The following is a 23,439-nucleotide window of genomic DNA, read 5'->3' as shown; positions in this document are numbered from 1 at the left end:
GAGGATGTAAGGAATTGATACTGCTTAAAAAGGAAGGTAAGGAGTCTCTGTCGGGAGGCCATACAGCAAAGATGTCATCTATATATCTAACCCAAAAGGATGGTTGAGGGAATATAGATGATGAGTTTACAAGTGCAGGAGAGAGTGGACTTCCCATATGGGAAGTCACTCTCCAGCTCTTGCAAACTTTTATTTAGAACATCTAGAAGAAGTCCTGTTCTCATCTATATTCCCTCAACCATCCTTTTGGGTTAGATATATAGACGATATCTTTTGCTGTATGGCGTCACGACAGAGACTCCTTACCTTCCTTTTTAAGCAGTATCAATTCCTTACATCCTCGTATAAAGTTTACATGGAAATTGAAAAAAGACGAATTGAAATTGAAAAAAAACACCTTCTGGTATTCTTACAACAACAGTTTAGAGAAAACCAGCTTTCACAGGTCGTTATATTCTCAAAGAATCTGCTCATCACCCTTGTCAAAATACAGGAGTCACAAAATGTTTACTCCGACAAGCCAAAACTAACTGTTCAACTTCTCATTTATTACAGAAGGAACTTTCGACTATCAAACATCACATGAAACTAAATGGCTTCTCCGAAAAGAGTACACCACATATTTTCGCTTCTTACAATCCAACACAGAACAGCAAAGATTCAATACGTCGAGTTCCAATTCCTTACATTTCCGGGATTTCAGAACCAATTTCAAGAATTCTGAAGAAATATGATTTAACAGCTACTTATACACCTATTAACAAATTATCCACCCATTTTCCTTCATCTAAAGATAAATGCTCAACCTTGTCTCTACCTGGTGTGTATCAAGTTCCTTGCAATTATAATCTTTCTTACTTTGGACAAACTGGACGTTCCATAGAAAAAAGAATTCAAGAGCATCAGTCATCAATTCAACACAACAAACCTGAGAAATCTGGATTAGCTCAGCATGGATTAGAAATGAACCACAACATCTTTTGATCCAAGACTCTCCTCTTACACAGATGTCACTACAAATTTGAATGTTTATTTAAAGAAAGTGTAGAGGCCTTACTTCAACATCCTAACTTGAATCATAACGACTGTATATCTATATCAGAAATTTGGGAAAGTTTAATCAGGATAACACATTAAATTATTATTATTTTTTATTTTATTTTATTTTATTTTTTTTTATCAGTCTAATGTTTTTTAAGATCATTATATGAATTTTTGAATTAATATCTTTAATTATGTTTTAAAAATGTTTACTCTTCGAATACTTAGTGATATGACATCATGTGGCTTGTTCTATGTATGAATGATCAATTGTTCGTATTTCACTTTGTTTGTTTAACCTCCTAACCGGCCGGTGTGGATGAAATATTCAACCCTCCCTAGCTTTTTTCATGGATCAAAACTTCGTCGGCATTCTACCTTTTATCGTGCCATTACCTTCCTCCGCCGTTAATCTCGTTACGGCTATTCTATAGCATTAGTGGATTAACTGTTGCTGAGTGACCTTTGTGTCCCCTCCCCCTGTCTTTACGTCTATTGTGTTGCTTAGAATTTCATTTACTGTCCTAAGTTATTTGACCTTTCTTGCCTCTAAAATGATTTATTGTGTCCCTTCCCAAAAATTGAAACCAATTTCACATATGCGAAAAAAAAATCAATCCTGAAATGCCCACTGATCAGCTTTTGCAATGAATCTATTTAGTGATAGTGAATTTGGTGTATTTTATTCTACAAATCAGTGCGCCGGAAGAGATGCACTGATTGTTCTTTCACTTTACGTATAATAATTGAATAATTTTTTTTCGAATTTTAAAATTTTCAAATGTTTGCTTTGAAAATATTATGTCAAATATTTATATTTTTAAATAATATTTATTGAAATAAATATGTCCTTTTTCTTTCGTTTCTAGCGAAATAGCATTATATGGATCATCACATTTCAGATTTAGAAACGATTTTTTGTTTCATAAAGTCAAATTCATATTCATAAAGACAAAATAAAAAAAAATGTTAAAATGCTAAATTGCCTTACTCGGTTTCCGATTGTGTCTTTTTGGTATCAAAAATTTATATCCAATGATATTTTAGCAGTGATTCTTCCCCTTCGTCATTTATTTATTTATTTGTATTATGCATATTACGATTATATCTAGTCCATAACCTCGTAGATATGTTGAAAATATAATGTGAAAAATATCATATACGGAATGATTCAACATTTTTGCTCATTTTGAAGATTTTCTAATGCTTCCCCCCCCCCCCCCCTCCTTATTCTCTCCTGGCACTGAATTGCATAACTACTCTAAATTTCTATACAGGTTTGAAAGCTTTTCTAGACAGCATTCAAAATCAATTACTTCATTTTACCATTTTGACAAAAGCTATACGGCAATCAGATTGTATCGTGAAGCTTCTAAATCTGTTCTATTTATTTGCAATCTAAAACCAGCTGTTCTACTGCCCGCTGAAATTATGTGAAATTTTAGAAATAATATGCTATATTTTCACCATGCAAAATTGTTTATATGCATACTACACAAAAGAAAGTTCAGTAGTATTGTTTGTGTTTGTTTTTCTTTTAAAAAAATCTAAATATTACTTCTTCTGCTGCTGGAAGCTATTTCTGAAATAATCTATGTCTTATAAATACTTGGTAATTCTACAAATCAGTGCACCGGAAGAGTTGCACTGATTGATCTTTCACTTTACGTATAATAATTGAATAATTTTTTTTCGAATACAGAATTTTCAAATGTTTGCTTTGAAAATATTATGTCAAATATTTATATTTTTAAACAATATTTATTGAAATAAATATGTCCTTTTTCTTTCGTTTCTAGCGAAATAGCATTATATGGATCATCACATTTCAGTTTTAGAAACGATTTTTTGTTATTCATAAAGACAAAATAAAAAAAAAATGTTAAAATGCTACATTGCATTACTCGGTTTCCGATTGTGTGTCTTTTTGGTATCAAAAATTTATATCCAATGATATTTTAGCAGTGATTCTTCGCCTTCGTCATTTATTTATTTATTTATTTATTTATTTGTATTATGCATATTACGATAATATCTAGTGCACATCCTCGTAGATATGTTGAAAATATAATGGGAAAAATATCATATACGGAATGATTCAAAATTCTTTTTCATTTTGAAGATTTTCTAATGCTTCCCCCCCCTCCTTATCCTCTCCTAGAACTCACAGGTTTGAAAGCTTTTCTAGACAGCATTCAAAATCAATTACTTCATTTTACCATTTTGACAAAAGCTATACGGCAATCAGATTGTATCGTGAAGCTTCTAAATCTGTTCTATTTATTTCCAATCTAAAACCAGCTGTTCTACTGCCCGCTGAAATTATGTGAAATTTTAGAAATAATATGCTATATTTTCACCATGCAAAATTGTTTATATGCATACCACACAAAAGAAAGTTCAGTAGTATTATTTGTGTTTGTTTTTCTTTTAAAAAAATCTAAATATTACTTCTTCTGCTGCTGGAAGCTATTTCTGAAATAATGTATGTCTTATAAATACTTGGTAATTCTACAAATCAGTGCACCGGAAGAGTTGCACTGATTGATCTTTCACTTTACGTATAATAATTGAATAATTTTTTTTCGAATACAGAATTTTCAAATGTTTGCTTTGAAAATATTATGTCAAATATTTATATTTTTAAACAATATTTATTGAAATAAATATGTCCTTTTTCTTTCGTTTCTAGCGAAATAGCATTATATGGATCATCACATTTCAGTTTTAGAAACGATTTTTTGTTATTCATAAAGACAAAATAAAAAAAAAATGTTAAAATGCTACATTGCATTACTCGGTTTCCGATTGTGTGTCTTTTTGGTATCAAAAATTTATATCCAATGATATTTTAGCAGTGATTCTTCGCCTTCGTCATTTATTTATTTATTTATTTATTTATTTGTATTATGCATATTACGATAATATCTAGTGCACATCCTCGTAGATATGTTGAAAATATAATGGGAAAAATATCATATACGGAATGATTCAAAATTCTTTTTCATTTTGAAGATTTTCTAATGCTTCCCCCCCCCCTCCTTATCCTCTCCTAGAACTCGCAGGTTTGAAAGCTTTTCTAGACAGCATTCAAAATCAATTACTTCATTTTACCATTTTGACAAAAGCTATACGGCAATCAGATTGTATTGTGAAGCTTCTAAATCTGTTCTATTTATTTGCAATCTAAAACCAGCTGTTCTACTGCCTGCTGAAATTATGTGAAATTTTAGAAATAATATGCTGTATTTTCACCATGCAAAATTGTTTATATGCATACCACACAAAAGAAAGTTCAGTAGTATTATTTTTGTTTGTTTTTCTTTAAAAAATTCTAAATATTACTTCTGCTGCTGGAAGCTATTTCAGAAAAGCTAAGAGGATATTACTTGGTAATATCCTCTTAGCTGGAGGAAAAGTTGAAGGCTTATTACTCTCAGTGCTATTGAGAAGAAAGGGGAGAACACTAAAGTGCCCCAGGCTGTAGTGCCGAATATGTCAAGAATGTCTTGTTTCTTTTTCGATTGTTGATTACCTATATTCTAACAGAAATACCGATATTTCGTTTACATGCTTATACATTATTTATGCCAAAATAATTGCTTAATTTATAATGATCAGTTTCACTTTTATTATCAAAAATTATAAATTAAATCATACAATTATCTTGAAAAAGAGGATTTGAATTATTTTCAAAGAAAAGGTGCATATTCGTTTCATAATCATCTTTTTTTTTTGGGGGGGGGGATATAGACCTAAGCAATCTGTGGATATTTCAGATAATTTATTTCATAAATCGTTGGCAAGACAGCTGTTACAAACGTAAATCACTTGGGGAACATACCCATTCATTTTAGTGTAAAATAGTTGCAAAGGTTCAGTTACTTTAGATATCTAATCTAGAAGAAAATGTTATGTCTGCTGAGATTAGAATCATACGTGAATAATTTTTCTGACATGATTTCTCTATTCGTTATAATGTAACCAATTTCCAGATTTTTTTCCCTCCTGCAGACTTCATGTTATATGCAGTGATTTCTTCTTTGAACTATAAGAAAAAAAATCAGATAACAGGAGAAAAATATGTAGTATTTTCTTTTCCACTGGCTGAATTTACAATGTTCTTTCTTTGTGTTTTGAAGAGAAACTGCAAATGACTTTTTTCTTACTATTTTTGCCATTATATCATCTCATATAATTATAAGAGTGATATTTTACCGTTTTTCTCCCACACGAGAAACAGAAATAAGGTGGTAATAATATTGTTGATTCTGCCAAACTTCATTGTAGCAGAAATTTTTATTACAAAAAAACTTTGTAATATATATATATATATATATATCTCCGAAACAAGAAATTTGGAACCCATATCACATCAATGTTGAGTGTTGGCAAGGTGAAAATGTTCCCGTTATTATTTATATATTTCATTTATTAACTAGGGGGGCTATGCCCAACCCCCCGTGTTCCGGTATGGTAGACCAGTTCTCCTTCAATTGTGATAACTCAAAAGGGGGTTCAGCCCCTGAATTCTGATGACTCGCATTTTGAAGACTCGACACTCAGGGTAGCCCCTGAGTTTCAAAACGTTTCGATAAACATGACATAAAAAAGCTTATCATTTTATATATATATAGGGTAGATTTTATTTCATTATTTTTTATTGTTTAGACGAAATACTTTACCTGGAACCTGGAATACTCTTTCCAGTTTCTCTGTGTCATAAAAAGAACTTAAAAATTAGCCTTCAAGATGAAAAAGAAACAGTACATTCGGGTATCCCTCTATCAATATTTGTAGTCCTGAAAAGGACTGTTTTGATGGCCTTGAAAACAAACATTTTTTATTTCATACTGTTCAGAATTTAAAATTCTTGAACAGCGTGGAACACCTTGAAGCAAGGGTAAACACACAAAGCAGTTTTACACTCAGGGCACCAGATTTTTGTTTCCTTTCTGATATTTTTTTTATTACATACATAATATTTGCGTGGAGGTTTTTTTTTTATTAGCCGTTGGTGGTAGAATTTCGGGATAATGGTTGGAGTTAGCAGCGTTCAACCTCAGATGTCTGACAGGATTTCCTGTTTTTCTGCTTGCTGAAGAAGGTGCATGTGCATGCAGCAATGCTTTCGCAATTTCTATTCTGTATTCTAGATATGTTATGGTAGACAAACATTTTTTCTTGTACAGGAGGAAACTGTTCCAAATAACAAAATCCAAACACTTCAAAATTCAAATAACATGTCCGAACACTTTTTTGTAATATTTTTTATGCTGTTTCCTCATTACAGAGTAGAATGATAGCTGCTGATCGCACCTGTCGACTCAACCCATAGTGTCGTTGTATGCACACACAGCAATGGGTTTTTTTTCTTCAAACCATGCTTCTCCACGGATTCCGCTGATGGATTGTGCAGGGAAGATAGCAGAAAAACATCTTTTTTGTCTTTCCAACGTAGTGCAAAGACTTTCCCTCGCTGATAAGTTCGGATTTCCCCCTTCGATAGCTTTCCTGAAGCCAGATCTGGAGGCATATCTCGCCTTTTTGCATTTACAGTACCATAACTATCTGTAAGATGCTGTAAAAGCAAATCAGCGAGTTCAGGACACATATATAGTAATTATCCATTATAATGCAGTAACCTTTCCCCAGTAAAGGGTCTAGTAACTGCATTACTGCACGCATCGACAAGGGGAGATCCGAATATTTATCGTGCTCGATTACAGTTTGCTTTCCCGTATAAAGTTTGAAATCCCAAAGATATCCACTTTCCGATTCGCAAAGCATAAAAAATTTTACTCCATACTTCGCTTTCTTTTTGGGAATATACTGCTTACATTTCAGTCCACCTTTGAATGGCATAAGGCTTTCATCGATACTCAAGTCTCTCTCAGGAATGTAGAGTGATCTACATTTTTGACGGATTTTCATCAGAAAATCATAAATTTTGTTGAAGACTGGGCAAGGATGTGTTGCCTGATCGTATTCTTCATTATTCTGAAAATGCAAATACTTCATGATGAGACTGAATTGTTTTTCAGTCATAACATCACGAAACATTGGCGTGTTCAGAATCCAGTCTGTAGACCAATACATTTCGAGAGCGGGCTTTCGAAATGTATTTCGAAACTTCGGGTTTTTCACTTTCTTTATTCTGATATTGCATTTGAAGGATGACAGTGATTTTAAATATTAATTTCACCTGTATCCGAATATCACATAATTTCCTGATTTATAATAATCAGGAAATATGTATATTGTCTGATTTATAATTTGCTAATTTATAATAATCACCACATAGTTTCAGTATCGACAAATTAAAGTTATGTGGAACAATTACTAGAGAAAAATAACGAATTAAATAAAAACTGTACCTATGTTTCATAACAGTTTTCGGGTGTGTGATAGTAATGCAACGTGGGGGGGGGGTTAAACTATCAGAGGCGAAATAAAGTTCAATTCTATTGTAAAAATATGGAAATGAAATTTCACATTTGATATACATATTTTGAACGATAAAAATAAGCAAATGTATCGCTTATTTTAAAAATTGGAGAATAAAATATCTGAATTATGCAGAAAATATAAATTTAAATCATAACTGTTAATTTCATTTTGTAATGACCAATTATACAAGGAAACCAAGAAAGTGAAAGTACAGATTACTATACAACATGAAGAAAAAATTTAGTAATATGATTAAAGAATTTCATGTTATTCTCTGTAAAGCTAAGTTGCTCAAGCGTGTCCGAAAGGAAATCTGTTAAGTATTATTCGATTTCGATGGTTTTGTACAAAAATAAAATTAATATAACCTGGAACGTCGGCAGCCGGTTTTCTTTTCTTTTTTTAAAAGAATATTCCAAATAATTATCGTGAATTAATTTCTTCGAGAACAAAGAAAAATCTTTTGTCTAGTAGCGATTAGAAAAAAATTAGCGCAAAATAATAAAAAATTAAATTGGTTAAGTGAAGAAATTATGCAAGACCTTTATTTTGTCCAGAAATTAAAATTGTATTGTACAATAAAAAGAGAAAACAAAAATATAAATAATTTCTCTATTTTTAGTCTATCATATATAACTAAAATCCAGTTCACCAGCATGGAAACAAGAAAGTCCGTTTCTTGTTATAGGCAACTGAGAGGCAGCTACGAACGGGAGATAATCCGATTAACCTTTCTCTTGAGCGTGAGGGTTTATCACACCTTCTAATGGACATGACAGTCAAATTGCACTTCTTATCCAGGTTCTTTAAACAGGTGGGCTGAATCTTATCCAGATTTAGTTGGACGTCTATAGACGTCCTAGCCGGTAGGAAGGTTAAAAACTATTCCTATGTAGCCACTGAAGATGGTCTGTAATACTCAGACCGAAATATTTGGCAAATTAAACATTATTCTTGTGCTAACGTGTATATATTGCCAATCATTATGTCACAAGTATTGTTAAAAAAAAAACAACTTTCTGATATCCACCAGAGAACCAATCAGCAATCCAGTCCACATCCTGATATCCAAACTCATATGTTGCAACTTGAAAATCAACTTAATTTTGGACTAAAATTAATGACAACAGAAATTAAAGAGAAAATGAAATTAAAAAACATTATGGAAGACATATAAAGAGAAACGTGGAGAACAGTAGCATGAGGAATATAGGATTTAGGCCAGGAAAGTAATTAGTATTGTAAGGAGAAAAAAAGAGAAGACTGGCGCTACATTCGAAGCTATTCTCAATTTCTCCAAAATCTTGAACACCTACAAAAGAAACACAAACAGGCCTATTGTTTGTGATACCCCCCCCCTGCTCTATTGCCACATCTATTTAATGGCATTATTTTACACTCCTTCAACGCTCCAGGAGCCTCTCTCATTGCACGGGTTTCATTTAACAGCAAAGCTAGTTGCAAAAACTGGCGCAGTCAGTTCCATAGCACATTTCTGTAAAATGTGGTGATATTCCATCTAGGCCTTCCCCCTGCCTTACTAACATTTAGCATAGTCAGTAATCGGAATGCATCCTATTCCTTCACTTCTAACACTTCATCACTTATTGTCCTTCTAAGAATAAAGCTACCAGGAAGAAACATTCTGATAAAGTGATCATTAAATAGCTTGACTATGTTATCTGCTTGGATCACCTGATTCCCATTCCATCCAGCAAGGTAATTCATCCGCTATCATTTTTTTTCCTCATCTCCACATTGCAAAAAAAAAAAAAAAACATCTTGGAATGTAGCACCAGTCTTCTCTTTTTCTCCCCTTACAATACTAATTACTTTCCTGGCCTAAATCCTATATTCCTCAAGCTACTGTTCTCCACGTCTCTCTTTATATGTCTTCCATAATGTTTTTCACTTTCATTTCCTCTTTAATTTCTCTTGTCATTAATTTTAGCCCAAATTGCTTTATCTTCTTCACTTAAGGTATACAGTCTACTACTGCTGTCAACAACAATAAAACCCTTTCTGTTTACTTCATATGGCTTCATTACTTCTTACTTCACCTGGATATGTAATATAGTATACACCCTCTCATTTCTCAAGACACTGTCCCCACATGAGGCCATACCTGCTACTTCCTACCTGCGCAGTTCTAATTTCCTCCCCTGATATACTCACTTGCCCAGAAACGAACAGTCTCTCCAAATGCTTGCACCTTTTGCATTCAAATGTTATCCATCTCTTGTATAGAACTCTATCCTCAAATGTACTCCATGTATTCACACATTCCAGACCTCTTTTACTACACATTCTTGTCATTATCTCTTTCATTATTACTGCTCTTCTCCTTCACTCTGCATGATCATACTATGCTCATATCTTTCTTCAGAGACATTTCTACCACACTATCTCTAACATCGACCTCAATCTTGTGTTATGATCCACACTACCTGTCATTCATCACAACCATTACTATCATCTTCTCCAGATTTTCACTCTTCTTCACCGACAGTGCCACACTATCGTTTCACCAGGCAACCACTCTGACACACTACTCTGCAAACCTCGAATCATGTGATGTGTCACTCTCCCTCTCGTCTCTCTCTATCCCTTGCTTCCACACTCTCTTGACTTACTGCAATTTGCTCTCTTTCCCTGTTTCTTCCTTTTGCTGTGTGATGCCATTCTCTTACACCTACTCTTGTTCTCCTTGCAATTGCCAACCTCCCCATTCTCCTTATATCTTCATTCACCCTCCTCAACTCAGTCTTCATTTTTTTTCATTTCCTTTCTCAGCAGTTCTGTTTCTCTTTCTACACATTCTGTTTTCAATTTACATTCACACATACAATCATGGCCATGAGACAAACTATCTCCATCTGCTACACTGCCCAAGATTAAAGCCATGTGTACATGTTTAATATTCTTCCCTCCCTTCAACAGACTACTAATCAACAAACTGAATTCACCCATTTTCAAAACACTATCTCCACTGTTGCTAAATCCTGAGATTGAGATACTGTCTCCCAGCATCTCCCACTGTCTACATTTCACGCGCACGCACGCACGCGCGCGCGCACACACACACACACACATTCCCGTCCTGCACACCTGCCACAGTGTTTTAAACAATGGGATGTGTACATACTGCATGCCTAACAAACAACAAACTATGCTATGAATAACATAGTCTTTAAATGATGATGGACTGGGTGAATTGCTGAAACTGGTGGCTGCTATGCTGATAACTTTGACAACTGATACAGTTGGTTTCAATACTGAAACAATAAAATCCTAACAAAATACCACACAAACATAGAAAAATATCCTCAATATATTGTTGTGAAATAAACACAACAATATCTTTCCTTACTATTAATGCTTATATTTTCTTAAAAGCTCATGACACATTACCTTCATCTTCGAGTTACTTCCCAACAAAAAAAATTCTTCACTTCTAATCTACTTGTATACTATATATAGTTTGATAAGTTCACATCATTTGTCATAGTACAACATACTGTGTAAATATACTTCAGTACAAAGCTATATTATACATATTATACCTGAGTATGATATATTTTATTTTCCACACCACATTGTTCTCCTCTGTATATGGGTCTTCAAAGTAGGCACTCACTCATGTTCATGTATCCATGCAGACATAATCATGCCTAATCATCAACTGCATCTACACTAGCATCTGAGCAATGTCATTGGGCACTGACTAGAAAACTAGTCAGTGTCTATCTCAGCAATGTCCAGTGACATTGCTTATATAGAAGAAACTAGAAAAATTTACCTTTCAGATGAATTAGAAATCTCTACATTGCAGATAACAGGTGAAAACCTGGGAAGAGGAATCGTCCCAGTGTCATGGTCCAGCAGAAATGAGCAGGCAGAAGATAGCGATATTATGGTGTGATCAGTGTTTTTCTTCGAGCCCCCAAGACCCATAGACTATACAACAAATGCTATAAAGTGCCTGTCCATTGCAGCTGATCACACCTTCATGGTGTGACTATTTTTTCAGATGGTGCAAGTATATTCTACCAGGATCCTGTACTGTGCCACATTACCTGTATCATTCAAGAGTGGCTTATCAAACATGACAGTGACCTCTAGTTATATTACCATAGCTGTCAAATTCATTGCATTTGAATTCTCCACTTCCCAACATTCATGTGTCTATGAGAAGCAACTACTCTACATAACAGCAGTTTTTTTCGGTGTGGGTGGGCTGTCATAATATATTGACAGTACAATTTGTAAACTTCATAGTTTTTTTCTTTTATGCCATAAAATTTGAGTCTGCACTATTTTCTGTATCTGACAGTTCATATGATTAATCCTTCACTCTTGCACTAGAGGGTGCAGTGCGGTTTACAATTTTAGTTCTTTTTCATCTATGCCTTGAATTAAATGTAGTTTCTTGTGTTTTATGACTAGCACTTTTGTGATCCAAAAGTGGTTTGAATCCTGTGGAACAGCAGCATCTTTATAAATTATGTGGTTTATTTTGTTCTTATATGATGTTGTGAGTTATATCATTAAAAGGCTAAAACCTCATCATCATCATTAAATTCCTGCCATGTACCCTCAAGGGGTGTACAGGATATGTTAGTACTACATGAAAAATTTACATCATTATAACTTCCTATCTACAATTTTCCTCCAAATCAGTCCGTTACTTGTCAAGACTCCAACTTTATCAGATCTTATATTTCTATCGTCTAAGGCACTTTGTACCGTATTATCCACCTATATCTTGGTCTTCCTCTGGGTCGTTTTCCTGCCAACCTGGCAAGAGAACATTTGTTTTGCTAATCTTTCCTCACCCATTCTGTTTAAGTGACCATACCACCTGAGATTAGCTCTGCTAATGCATTCCTAGATGTTGACGATATCAAGTTCTTTCCTAATATGCTCATTTTTAATATGATATTGCCATTGATGCCATCTGTTCACACCTCTAATCTTTCTCAGGACTCTCATATCTGCGGTCTCTAGTCTTTGGTCAGAAGTGTTTTACTTTTGACCCAGCTCTCAGATCCATAAGTTAAAACTGGTTTGAACATTGTCTTGTATACAGTTAATTTAGTGTTTCGACTAATTTCTCTCTTATTCCATATGAATTTATTCAATTGACTTCCCACCATACCAGCTTTGCTGATTCTGTTGTCTATTTCTATATTTAATTTACCATCTTCATTAAAAATCGTGCCTAAGTAGCTGAAATGATGTACTTGTTCCACAGATTCTCCATTCACAACATGGTTGACATTTTCAATGATTCTGCCTATTTTCATTGTCTTTGTCTTTTTATAGCTGACCATCATGCCATATCTATTACAACAGTTATTCAATTTAGTCAGTGAATCTTGCAGACTAGTAGCGGATTTATTTAGAAATATAACATCGTCCGCTTTATGTGGACGATGTTATATTTCTAAATAAATCCGCTAACATTAACATCTCCAATTTTGATATCATGTTTAATGCCACTTTCCTTCATAATGTGATCCATATAGATCACACGAATAACAGAGGGGATAACGTACATCCTTGTCTCCTTCAGTTCTAACTGCGGATATACAACTCAAATAAGGACTAAGTATTGCTTGATATAACGCCCCATTGACACCATATAACTGTAGCTTATTGAATAGCTTCTCTCTTGGCATCTTGTCATATGCCTTTTCCAAATCGACAAACTTAAATACAAATCTTTGTTATATTCCCATGATTTCTCCACTATTTGTCGTAAAGTGAAGATCTGATCCTGACAGGCTCTATTTGGCCTGAATCCAGCTTGTTCTTCACCAAGCTTTTCTTCCACAATTCTTCTCAACTGTTTCTCGAGTATACTTGCATATATATTATCAGAAACACTCAGTAGAGAAATAGCTCTGTAATTCTCACATTGAGTTTTATTTTCCTTTTTATATATGGGTACTACAAGAGCTCTACTCCAATCATCGGGAATTCATCCCTCTGTCCAGGCATTCTGAACTATGCAGTGCAGCCACTGTAAGACTTTTATACCACCATACTTCAGCATTTCTGGTCGAATATCATCTACTCCTGCTGCCTTTCCACATTTCAAGCCTTTGATGGCTTTTTCTACTTCAAGTATGGATATGTATTCCTAACTGCATGCCTTGCGAGTGTATTTTACTACTGTGCTGTCCTCACTGCTTGTTTTATTTAGCAGTTTTTCAAAGTAATTACTCCATACTTCAAGGATATCTTTTTCTTCAGTTTTCATGTCACCTTTATGATCTCTAACTCCTTTTACACTCTTTCCTCCATTCCTAATCTTCTTCAACAACCTCCAGACTATTTTGCCACCTTCTTGATATTTATTTTCTATGTTCTTGCCAAAGTCCTCCCATGACTTTTGTTTAGCTAGTTTTACACAGTGCTTTGCTTTCTTACATTTGTCTCTGTATTCTCTAAGAGCAAAAGTTGACTTATTTGCCAGCAACTTTTGATATGCTTTCTTCTTTTCCTTCACTGCCTCCTTAACTTTCTGTATCCACCATGGAGTTCTGATTTTTCTACCCTTGCAACCTCACCACATGCCTCTCCAGCTGAATCAATCAGGGTTTTCTTCAAGGTTTGCCACTGAATCTCCAAGGTTTGTTCCCTGTTCTCAAACTCCTTTATTTTTTCTTCAATAATCTTTGTGTATTTTAGTCTACAGTTCGCATCTGAGAGCTGCTCAACTTTTATTTGCTTTAAAACTTTCTTACATATTATTCTTTTCAATATGAAATTCAGTTTTATTCTGCTCAAGACTAAATAGTGATCACTTCCAATTTCAAATCCTCTGTACACTCTGGTGTCCTGCAGGGAGAAAACATTACTATCAACAATAACATAATCAATGAGACTTTTCTTATTCATTGCCTCTTCTCTCCATGTGAATTTGTGCACATTTTTATGTTGGAACATGGTGTTAGTAATAACCAGTCCATGTCCTGAGCAGAAATCCAACAGGTATTTGCCATTATTATTAGCTTTGCTCTTTTCTCCAAATTTTCCCAAAATATTTTTGTATGTCTGACAATCATTTCCTACTCTGCTATTTAGATCCCCACAAGAAACAACTTTTTCTTTTTCATTGTGTCAGTTGCTTTTTCTAAAGCCTCAAAAAATTCCTCTACTTCTACCTTAGTAGAGCCTTCTGTGGGACCATAGGCACAAATAAGTCTCATTGTCCAGCTTCCCATTCTCATATTTGCTCACATTACTCTACTTGAGACTGCCTGCCATTCAAGAAGATTAGTCTCGTATTTTGTGTTGAATATGGCTACTCCTTCTTTTCCTAAGGCTAAAACCTTAGAATATCATAATTTAAAACAACAACAGTGAGGTTTTTTCTACAAAGTAAGGTTTACAATAGCCTTTCTTAAACCCGATTATCATAAAATAAAGAAATAATAATACGGTGTTTACTTGCCCTCGCATATATCCTGATTTTACTTTATGAAAAAAAAATTGAAAAGTTTTGCATATACCATGCAAACGAAAATAGTTTGAAAAGAAAGAGAGGGCGAATGCTGTTATGATAGTTTCAGGTATTTTGGTATTCTTTTGAAGAGAATCAGCATTTCAACTCAACAGTCATCAACTTGCCTTTCTTGTTGAGTCGCACGATTTTTTGTTAATAATCATATGCTCATCTTCATAGCTGTGCTATCTCTACCGACCTACTGTCTGTTTTTTGCTCTGTTTTCTCTCATTAGTCATTTGTGTGGGGCTGCTCATAATGTATCTTAAATCTTGTAAATTACTTGTTGCTCAAGATTGAAATATATCGAACAATGGAGGTGTGCGGCCAATGGCATAAATTACATTGATAATTAAAATTAAATGCATTCATTTTATAAATAATGTGAGCAATTATAAATTATAATGATACTGAAGATTTAATTATAAATGATTGATATTATAATTATATCAATTTAGTTTTTTCCTGAAAACCTTGGTTTCCAAAAATCCTCGCATATATCTCGCACCATGATTTTTTAGCATTAATTTTTGGGAAAAAAGTGCAAGTTATATTCGAGTAAATATAAATACAGTAATAGATTTAAATGATTTCCAACTTTAAAATTAATATTTGAATGCTGTATTAGAGCACTTAACTAGAAATTTCACATCTCTTCTTCAGCATGTCATAGACACTTTCAAACATCCTGTAGATTTATTTTACTGTTATTTATATATATATATATACACACACACACACACACATATTAGTGTTGTTGTTGTTGCACAAAAATTAGCATTGTTGTTGTTTTCTTATTTTTATATATTTAGGTAGCTACTCCTTTACTTCGTTGTCTTGGAAATTTTGATGGTGATAAAGTCAGGATTGAAGAGATTGTTGATTTCCCATCTTTTAAATTATGTATAGAAAAATTATTGAGTTCTCAATATCATCATGTTAAAAAGGAAGCTATATGGTTTTTAAGCAATGCAATAAGTAAAGTTTTTACCCATTTTTATTTTCTTAAGATTGATTTTCATGCTGAATATATGAACATTATTTAATAATTATTGTATATCTAAAATTTCTATTAATTTCTGAATTTACAGAAACTGGAAATGAGAGTGATGTATCGCTCTCACTTCCATTTTAATACTAGCTTAATTTTAATGAAAATTGTGACAGTAAATTAGCACAAATATTTTGTAATGAAGCTAATAGTACATTGTGAATGTGGAACAAAGAGACGGAATACAAGGTAAATACAACAATCAGTTAACCAATAACAGCAAGTGTCATGGGTTATAACAGAATACATAATATACAATTTCTAATATTTGTATAGAATGAGAATCTCCCAAACTTTTGAGAGACGATCATAATTAACCTAACTTGATTTCTTCTGTGAAGAAAGCAAGCCTCATTCCAAGCGACACTGTGTTTGGTCTCAATACCATGTTGGACAAGACAATATTTATGAGGTTTAAGGTGCTCATTAGTATTGATGTTTGCTAATCCTTTTCCCTATAGATTGGACTGTCTGGCCAGAGCATGTTAGGTTGCATTCACAAGGAATCTTATAAAGAAAAACAGAGGTGAAAATTTGTCTTTTGTAGAAATTTTGGTGATAGGAAAATGGGGATATCAATTTTTGAACCCATAGATAGAATCTTCAAGATTACTTCAGGAAATTCCTGAAATATATGGGATTGGAACTATACATTCTATTGCGGTATTATCTTTGAATGTGTAAAGTTTATTATCTATTGAATTATTATTAGAGGTGCTTAAGAGTCAAAGCTGTATAACTGAGAGGAGACCTCCACATAGCCTTTAAAGGAATGCGGAGAACCAACCAGGGCTTCTGAACTAATGTCCATTCCTCACCTTCTCGTGGTGCACCCTGTTTAGTATCTACTTGGATACTGAACGAATGAGGATGGGCTGGCAATTTGGAATTTAGCCGACCAAATTATATTCTTATTGGCTTAAACCAATATACAAAATGATGGTACAACGTGACAAAATTTCATGCCGGCTGGGGCATCGCCCAGTTAAACAAGGCCCCCCCCCCCGTTGTTTTTACCAGGGAACCAGGGTGAACAGCGAAAAGTCAGCTACTTGAACAAATCTGAAAGCACACCCCCAACTTAACATCACCAGAGTTAAAGATTGGTACTATCAACATAACAAGCCTGAATGGCAAAGAAATGGAGCTAGCTGAGGAATTAGGTAAGTGCCAGATCGACATAATAGGGATGACTGAAACAAAAAAGACAAAAACTGGTGACATCTTTCTGACCAATAAATACAAAATGTTATATTCAGGCAATGACAATCAAGGAAAAGAAGCGGTAGCCATAGTATTCAACACTACATACGAGGGTAATCTTCTTGAATGGCAGGCAGTCTCAAGTAGAGTGATGTGGGCAAATATCAGAATGGGGAGCTGGACAATGAGACTTATTTGTGCCTATGGTCCCACAGAGGGCTCTACTAAGGTAGAAGTAGAGGAATTTTTTGAGGCTCTAGAGAAAGCTACTGACACAATGAAAAAGGAAAAGTTGATCCTTGTTGGGGATCTAAATAGCAGAGTAGGAAGTGATTGTCAGATATACAAAAATATTTTGGGAAAATTTGGAGAAAAGAGCAAAGCTAATAATAATGGCAAATAGCTGTTGGATTTCTGCTCAGGACATGGACTGGTTATTGCTAACACCATGTTCCAACATAAAAATGTGCACAAATTCACATGGAGAGAAGAGGCAAGGAATAAGAAAAATCTCATTGATTATGTTATTGTTGATAGTGATGTTTTCTCCCTGGTGCAGGACACCAGAGTGTACAGAGGATTTGATATTGGTCTGTAATACTGCAGAGCAGAAAGCAAATGGAGAAACTACTGCTCTATTCTCTCTTCAGACTAACCACCATGGCGAGCAAATCTACACAAATGGCCCCGAGTTCCCGGCGTCCCTTAAATGGGACAGGGGTGTGAAGAATTCCCAGGCTCAACATGGTGTGCTCAGTAAAACTAGGAACCTGGAATGTCAGAACCTTGTATGAAGCAGGTAAGCCAAGAAATGAAAAGACTTGAAATTGGAATTTTAGGAATGAGTGAAGTTAGGTGACCAGGATCAGGCAAAACTCAAGTCAATGACATGACAATGTATCACTCTGGAAGTTGTGAAAACAACCATCAAAACGGAGTTGGAATAATAATAAACAAAGATATCAATAAGTCACTGTTGAGCTTCATCCCTTACTCAGATAGGATGATGTTGTTAAAACTGAAAGGACAACCACTAGATGTTAATCTTATACAGGTCTATGCCCCTACTGCTGACAAGAGTGATACCGAGATTGAAGAATTTTATGATCAATTAAAAGAACTAATGAAAAACACAAAAAAAAGCATGATATTAACATAGTCATGGGTGATTTCAGTGCTAAAGTTGGTAAAGGTAGAAGTGGAGATGTAGTTGGCGAGCGTGGACTGGGCACAAGAAATGAGAGAGGTGACCGTCTTTTTCAATTCTGCCAGGAAGAGGAGCTAATAATCACAAACACATGGTTTAAGCTACCACCTCGAAGATTGTATACTTGGCAATCACCACAGGATAATAATGGGAATATAGTCAGAAACCAAATTGATTACTTGCTAATTAATCAACGATTTCGAAGTTCTATAAAGAGTACAAAAACCTACCCTAGTGCAGATATTGGTTCTGATCATAACCTACTGGTGGCAGAGTTACAACTTAGACTGAAAGCTATACTTCAGAAACATCAACAAAACAGGTTTGATTTGGGAAAATTAAAAAACACAGAGATAAGAAGCAAATTGAGTCAAGATCTGAATCAAGAGCTAGCACTTATCGAGAATGATGACATCATGAGGGTTGATGAATTGTGGGACAAATTGAAATCTGTCTTCATAGAGAAATGTACCAATATCTTATGTCCTAATAGAGTAGTAAAAAAGAAAGATTGGATGACTGTTGAAATTCTTTCTCTCATGGATCAACGCAGATCATATAAAAATCATAATCCAACAAAATATACAGAGATTCAGAAAATTATTAAACACAAGATCAAAGAAGCAAAAGAAATCTGAATGAATGAAAAATGTAAAGAAATAGGAAATGGGAAATGTAAAGAAATTCTACAGGAAAAGCATGACAATTTTAATCTACACAAAAAGATGAAAGAGACCTCAGGTATATGTAAGAAAAAACAATTCTGTATCCTTCGAAACAAAAAGGGAGAAATTATATCCAAAAAGGATGACAAAATACAAGAATGGGTGAAATATATAGAACTCTTTACTGATAACAGCAGAACTCAGAAAATACTTGTGAACATATGGAAGGTCCATGCATTCTAAGATCAGAGGTAGAATGTGCACTAAACTCAGCTAAAAATGGTAAAGCCGTAGGACCAGATGGAATACCAGCAGAAATAATAAAGTTATTAGAAGGTGACAACATTAACATATTAGTAAAGCTATTTAATAAGATCTACGATACAGGCATAATCCCTCAAGACTGGTTACAGTCATCCTTCATCATGCTACCTAAAAAAGTAAATGCGAAAACTTGTAATGACTATAGAATGATCAGCCTAATGAGTCACGTTCTCAAAATGTTTCTGAAAATAATTCAGAAAAGAATATACAGAAAATGTGAAGACACCATCAGTGATACCCAATTCGGCTTTAGAAGTGGCTTGGGAACAAGAGAGGCCCTTTTCTGTTCTCAGATCTTATTTCAAAAATGTATTGACCAAAACAAGGTAATATTCATTTGCTTCATCAACTTCGAGAATGCATTTGACAAAGTCCAACATGCTAAAATGATTGTACTATTAAAAAGAATTGGATTAGATGGTAAAGACATCAGGATCATTGAAAACTTATATTGGAATCAAAGGGCATCTGTTCAAGTTGATGACATTATTACAGACTCCATTAACATCAAACGAGGAGTAAGGCAAGGATTAAAAATAAATATCACCAAAACTAAATTCATGGTCATAAGTAAAAAACCAATTTTTAATTTAGCACTTTCTTTAAATAGGAAACAAATAGAAATAGTGGTAAAGTTTAAATATCTCGGATGCTGTTTAAATGAAGATTGCAATCCAGAAATGGAAATAAAAGTTAGAATTGAAATGGCAAGAAAAAATTTTCTCTTGATGAAATCAACACTGTGTAACTGCAGTTTCAACTTAGAAGAGTACACATGGTTAAATGCTATGTATGGTCTGTACTGCTGTATGGTGCAGAAACTTGGATCTTAAAAACAACATCAATAAAAAGACTTGAAGCCTTTGAGATGTGGCTATACAGACGAACGTTAAAAATACCATGGACAGCAAAAACGTCCAATCAGGAACTGCTGGGACAAATGGGGAAATCACGTGAACTTTTAGATACCATAAAAAGAAGGAAAACTGCATATCTTGGTCACCTACTTCGTAATGAAAAATATAAGATACTTCAACTGATTATAAAAGGGAAGATAAATGGAAGAAGAGGACAAGGAAGACGAAGAAAATCTTGGCTGGCAGACATCAGACAGTGGACTGGTATGAACTCTGAGAGACTCCTCAGAGTAGCTGAGAATCGCTCAAAATTTGCCAAGGTGGTCGCCGACCTCCGATAGGAGATGGCACTCAAAGAAGAAGATAGTGATGTTTTCTCCCTGGTGCAGGACACCAGAGTGTACAGAGGATTTGATATTCGAAGCAATCACTAATTAGTCTTGAGCAGGATAAAATTGAATTTCATATTGAAATTGTTAAAATGAATAAAAGTCGAGCAGCTCTCAGATGCGAACTGTTGACTAAAATACACAAAGATTATTGAAGAAAAAGTAAAAGAGTTTGAGAACAGGAACCAAACCTTGGAGATTCAGTGGCAAGCCTTGAAGAAAACCCTGATTGATTCAGCCAGAGAGGCATGTGGTGAAGTTGTTTGCAAGGATAGAAAAATTAGAACTCCATGGTGGACACAGGAAGTTAAAGAGGCAGTGAAGGAAAAGAAGAAATCATATCAAAAGTTCCTGGCAAATAAGTCAGCTTCTGCTCTTAGAGAATACAGAGAGAAGTGTAAAATTAGCTAAACAAAAGTCATGGGAGGACTTTGGCAAGAACATAGAAAATAAATATCAACAAGGTGGTAAGATATTCTTTAGCGCCCCCCCCCCCAAGGGGTGGGCGCTAAAGGTCTGCTGCAAATTGCTGAAATGTGCAATAATTAATTGCTGCTGTTTGATTATTATTATTATGATTATTATTATTGTTTCGAAGTCATTTTTTGAGTTTTTTGTTGGTAATTTCTGAAGTGCACCTTTTTTACCTTAATAGTACTGAGTGTGTTATAATGTATTTTTCCATATTCTTATTTACTGAATAAAAATGTGAAGCTTTTAGCTATATAAGTGTTGTGTCACAGGTTGGCAAATTATAGGTTCTGTTATATTGTGAGGATATAAAGATAAAGATTATTATTTACAAAAATGGCTTTCAAATATGTATGTACACTTGTTTCTGCATGTTCCAGAATAGAAATGGCAGATATGTCAAAGAAGAAATGTATGCAGTATACCATTGAATACCTAAAATATGGATGCATACCAGCACCAACAACCTTGTCAGCTGCCAATGTGCCAATTTGTGAAAGGGTCTTCTCTAATGAGGCCATGATGCCTTCCAGAATAATTGAACATTTCAAAAAGTACATCCTGACAAGGCAAGTAGATCAAGGATTTACTTTCGTTGGAACTTCCAGATTAGGTAATAAATCCATTTTCCGATACTGAGGTAGTGGGAGCCATGGAGGAAGAACTAATTGAGATACAAAATGACTTTGAGCTGATGCCAAAATTTAAGAAATCTTAAAATCTCATGAAGAGTTTTGGTTGCAGAAAGAGATCTCTGCTCTTTCTGCAAAGAGATTTCAAAGCCGAATAGCAAAATTACAAGAATTTCATGCCAAATATAGAAATTATAAAAGTTTCGGCGAATCCAAGCATAAGCAAACTCGTAGTAAAGATGAAGTAAGCTCTGATCACTATCCATAGTATTCTCCGTAATATAAAACACATCTCCTAGTGGACATGTATGATGTTATGCATGTCCACTAGGAGATGTCTTTTACATTATGGGAAATACTAAGGATAGTGATCAGTATTACTCCAATTTTACTACGAGTTGCCCCTGTCATGAAAGGTTTGCTGATGCTTGGATCTGCCGAAACTTTTATAGTTTCTATATTCAGCATGAAACTCTTGTGGTTTCTCTATTCGGCTTTGAAATAATGTTGGATTCAATATCAACTTAATTTGAATAAGACTCCAGATAACTCAACGTGAATATTTAAGACTCCTGCTAAGTGATATTAAACCAGACATAGGAAAACTGGTATCACTCCATGAAGCCCATCCATCACATTAAGGATTTTCAGAACATTCAAGTCAATAGACAATTGAATAACTGTTGTAATAGATATGGTATGAAGGTCAGCAATAAAAAGACAAAGACAATGAAAATAGGTAAAATCGTTGAATATGTCAACTGTGTTCTGTTCGGAGAACCTGTGGAACAAGTAAAACATTTCAGCTACTTAGGCACGATTTTTACTGAAGATGGTAAATTAAATATGGAAATAGACAACAGAACCAACAAAGCTGGCATGGTAGGAAGTCAGTTGAATAAATTCATATGGAATAAGAGAGAAATTAGTCGGAACACTAAATTAGCTGTATACAAGACAGTGTTCAAACCAGTTTTAACTTATGGATCTGAGAGCTGGGTCAGAAGTTAAAATTTGACCAAAGACTAGTGACCACAGATACGTGGTCTCTAGTCTTTACCAGATCGTCAAAAAAATTAAAAGAATATATTTTTAGTCTGCTGCAGAATTTTAATAATTAGTCTAGATGTGCCATATTATGAAAAAGGTTGAAAATCACTGCTCTAAAGGAAAGCAGTAGGGGTGCATAAGGATCAATGCTGTATAACTGAGAGGAGACCTCCACATAGCCTTTAAAGGAATGCGGAGAACCAACCAGGGCTTCTGACCTAATGTCCAATCCTCACCTTCTCATGGTGCACACTGTTAGTTTATCTACCTGGATACTGAACGAACGAGGATGGGCTGGAAATTTCAGATTTAGCTGACCAAATGATATTCTTATTGGCCTAAACCAAAATATGAAATGATGGTACAACATGACAGAATTTCATGTCGACTGGGGTATCACGCACCCAGTTAAACAAGACCCTATTGTTTTTGCCAGGGGAACCAGGGCAAAATGCGAAAAATAAGTTACTGGAACAAATCTTAAAACACACCCCAACTCAACATCACCAGAGTTAACGATCGACATAATAGGGGTAACTGAAACAAAAAAGACAAAAAACTGGTGAGAGCTTTTCTGAGCAGTAAA

The 23,439-nt window shown here is 34.5% G+C and overlaps 1 protein-coding gene across 5 annotated transcripts in view; it reads left to right on the top strand.

Moving 5' to 3' along the window:
- The window catches only part of LOC150107090 (uncharacterized), a 277,723-nt gene that overhangs the window by 172,681 nt on the left and 81,603 nt on the right, over positions 1 to 23,439 (top strand). For all 5 annotated transcript variants that reach the window (XR_016548230.1, XR_016548229.1, XM_090391628.1 and 2 more), the window contains exon 8: positions 15,817 to 15,982. Coding sequence is in view for 3 of the 5 variants with exons in the window: in XM_090391628.1 (XP_090247754.1) it covers positions 15,817 to 15,982 (166 nt within the window). In the remaining 2 variants the exon portion in view is untranslated. The remainder of the gene's footprint in view (positions 1 to 15,816; positions 15,983 to 23,439) is intronic.

Source organism: Typopeltis vanoorti, chromosome 4 (assembly GCF_054136105.1).
Source record: "Typopeltis vanoorti isolate ZY-2024b chromosome 4, IOZ_Tvanoo_1.0, whole genome shotgun sequence".
Taxonomy (NCBI): Eukaryota; Metazoa; Arthropoda; class Arachnida; order Uropygi; family Thelyphonidae; genus Typopeltis; species Typopeltis vanoorti.
The sequence above is the reverse complement of the archived record's forward strand: the minus strand, read 5'-3'. Positions and strand labels throughout refer to the sequence as shown.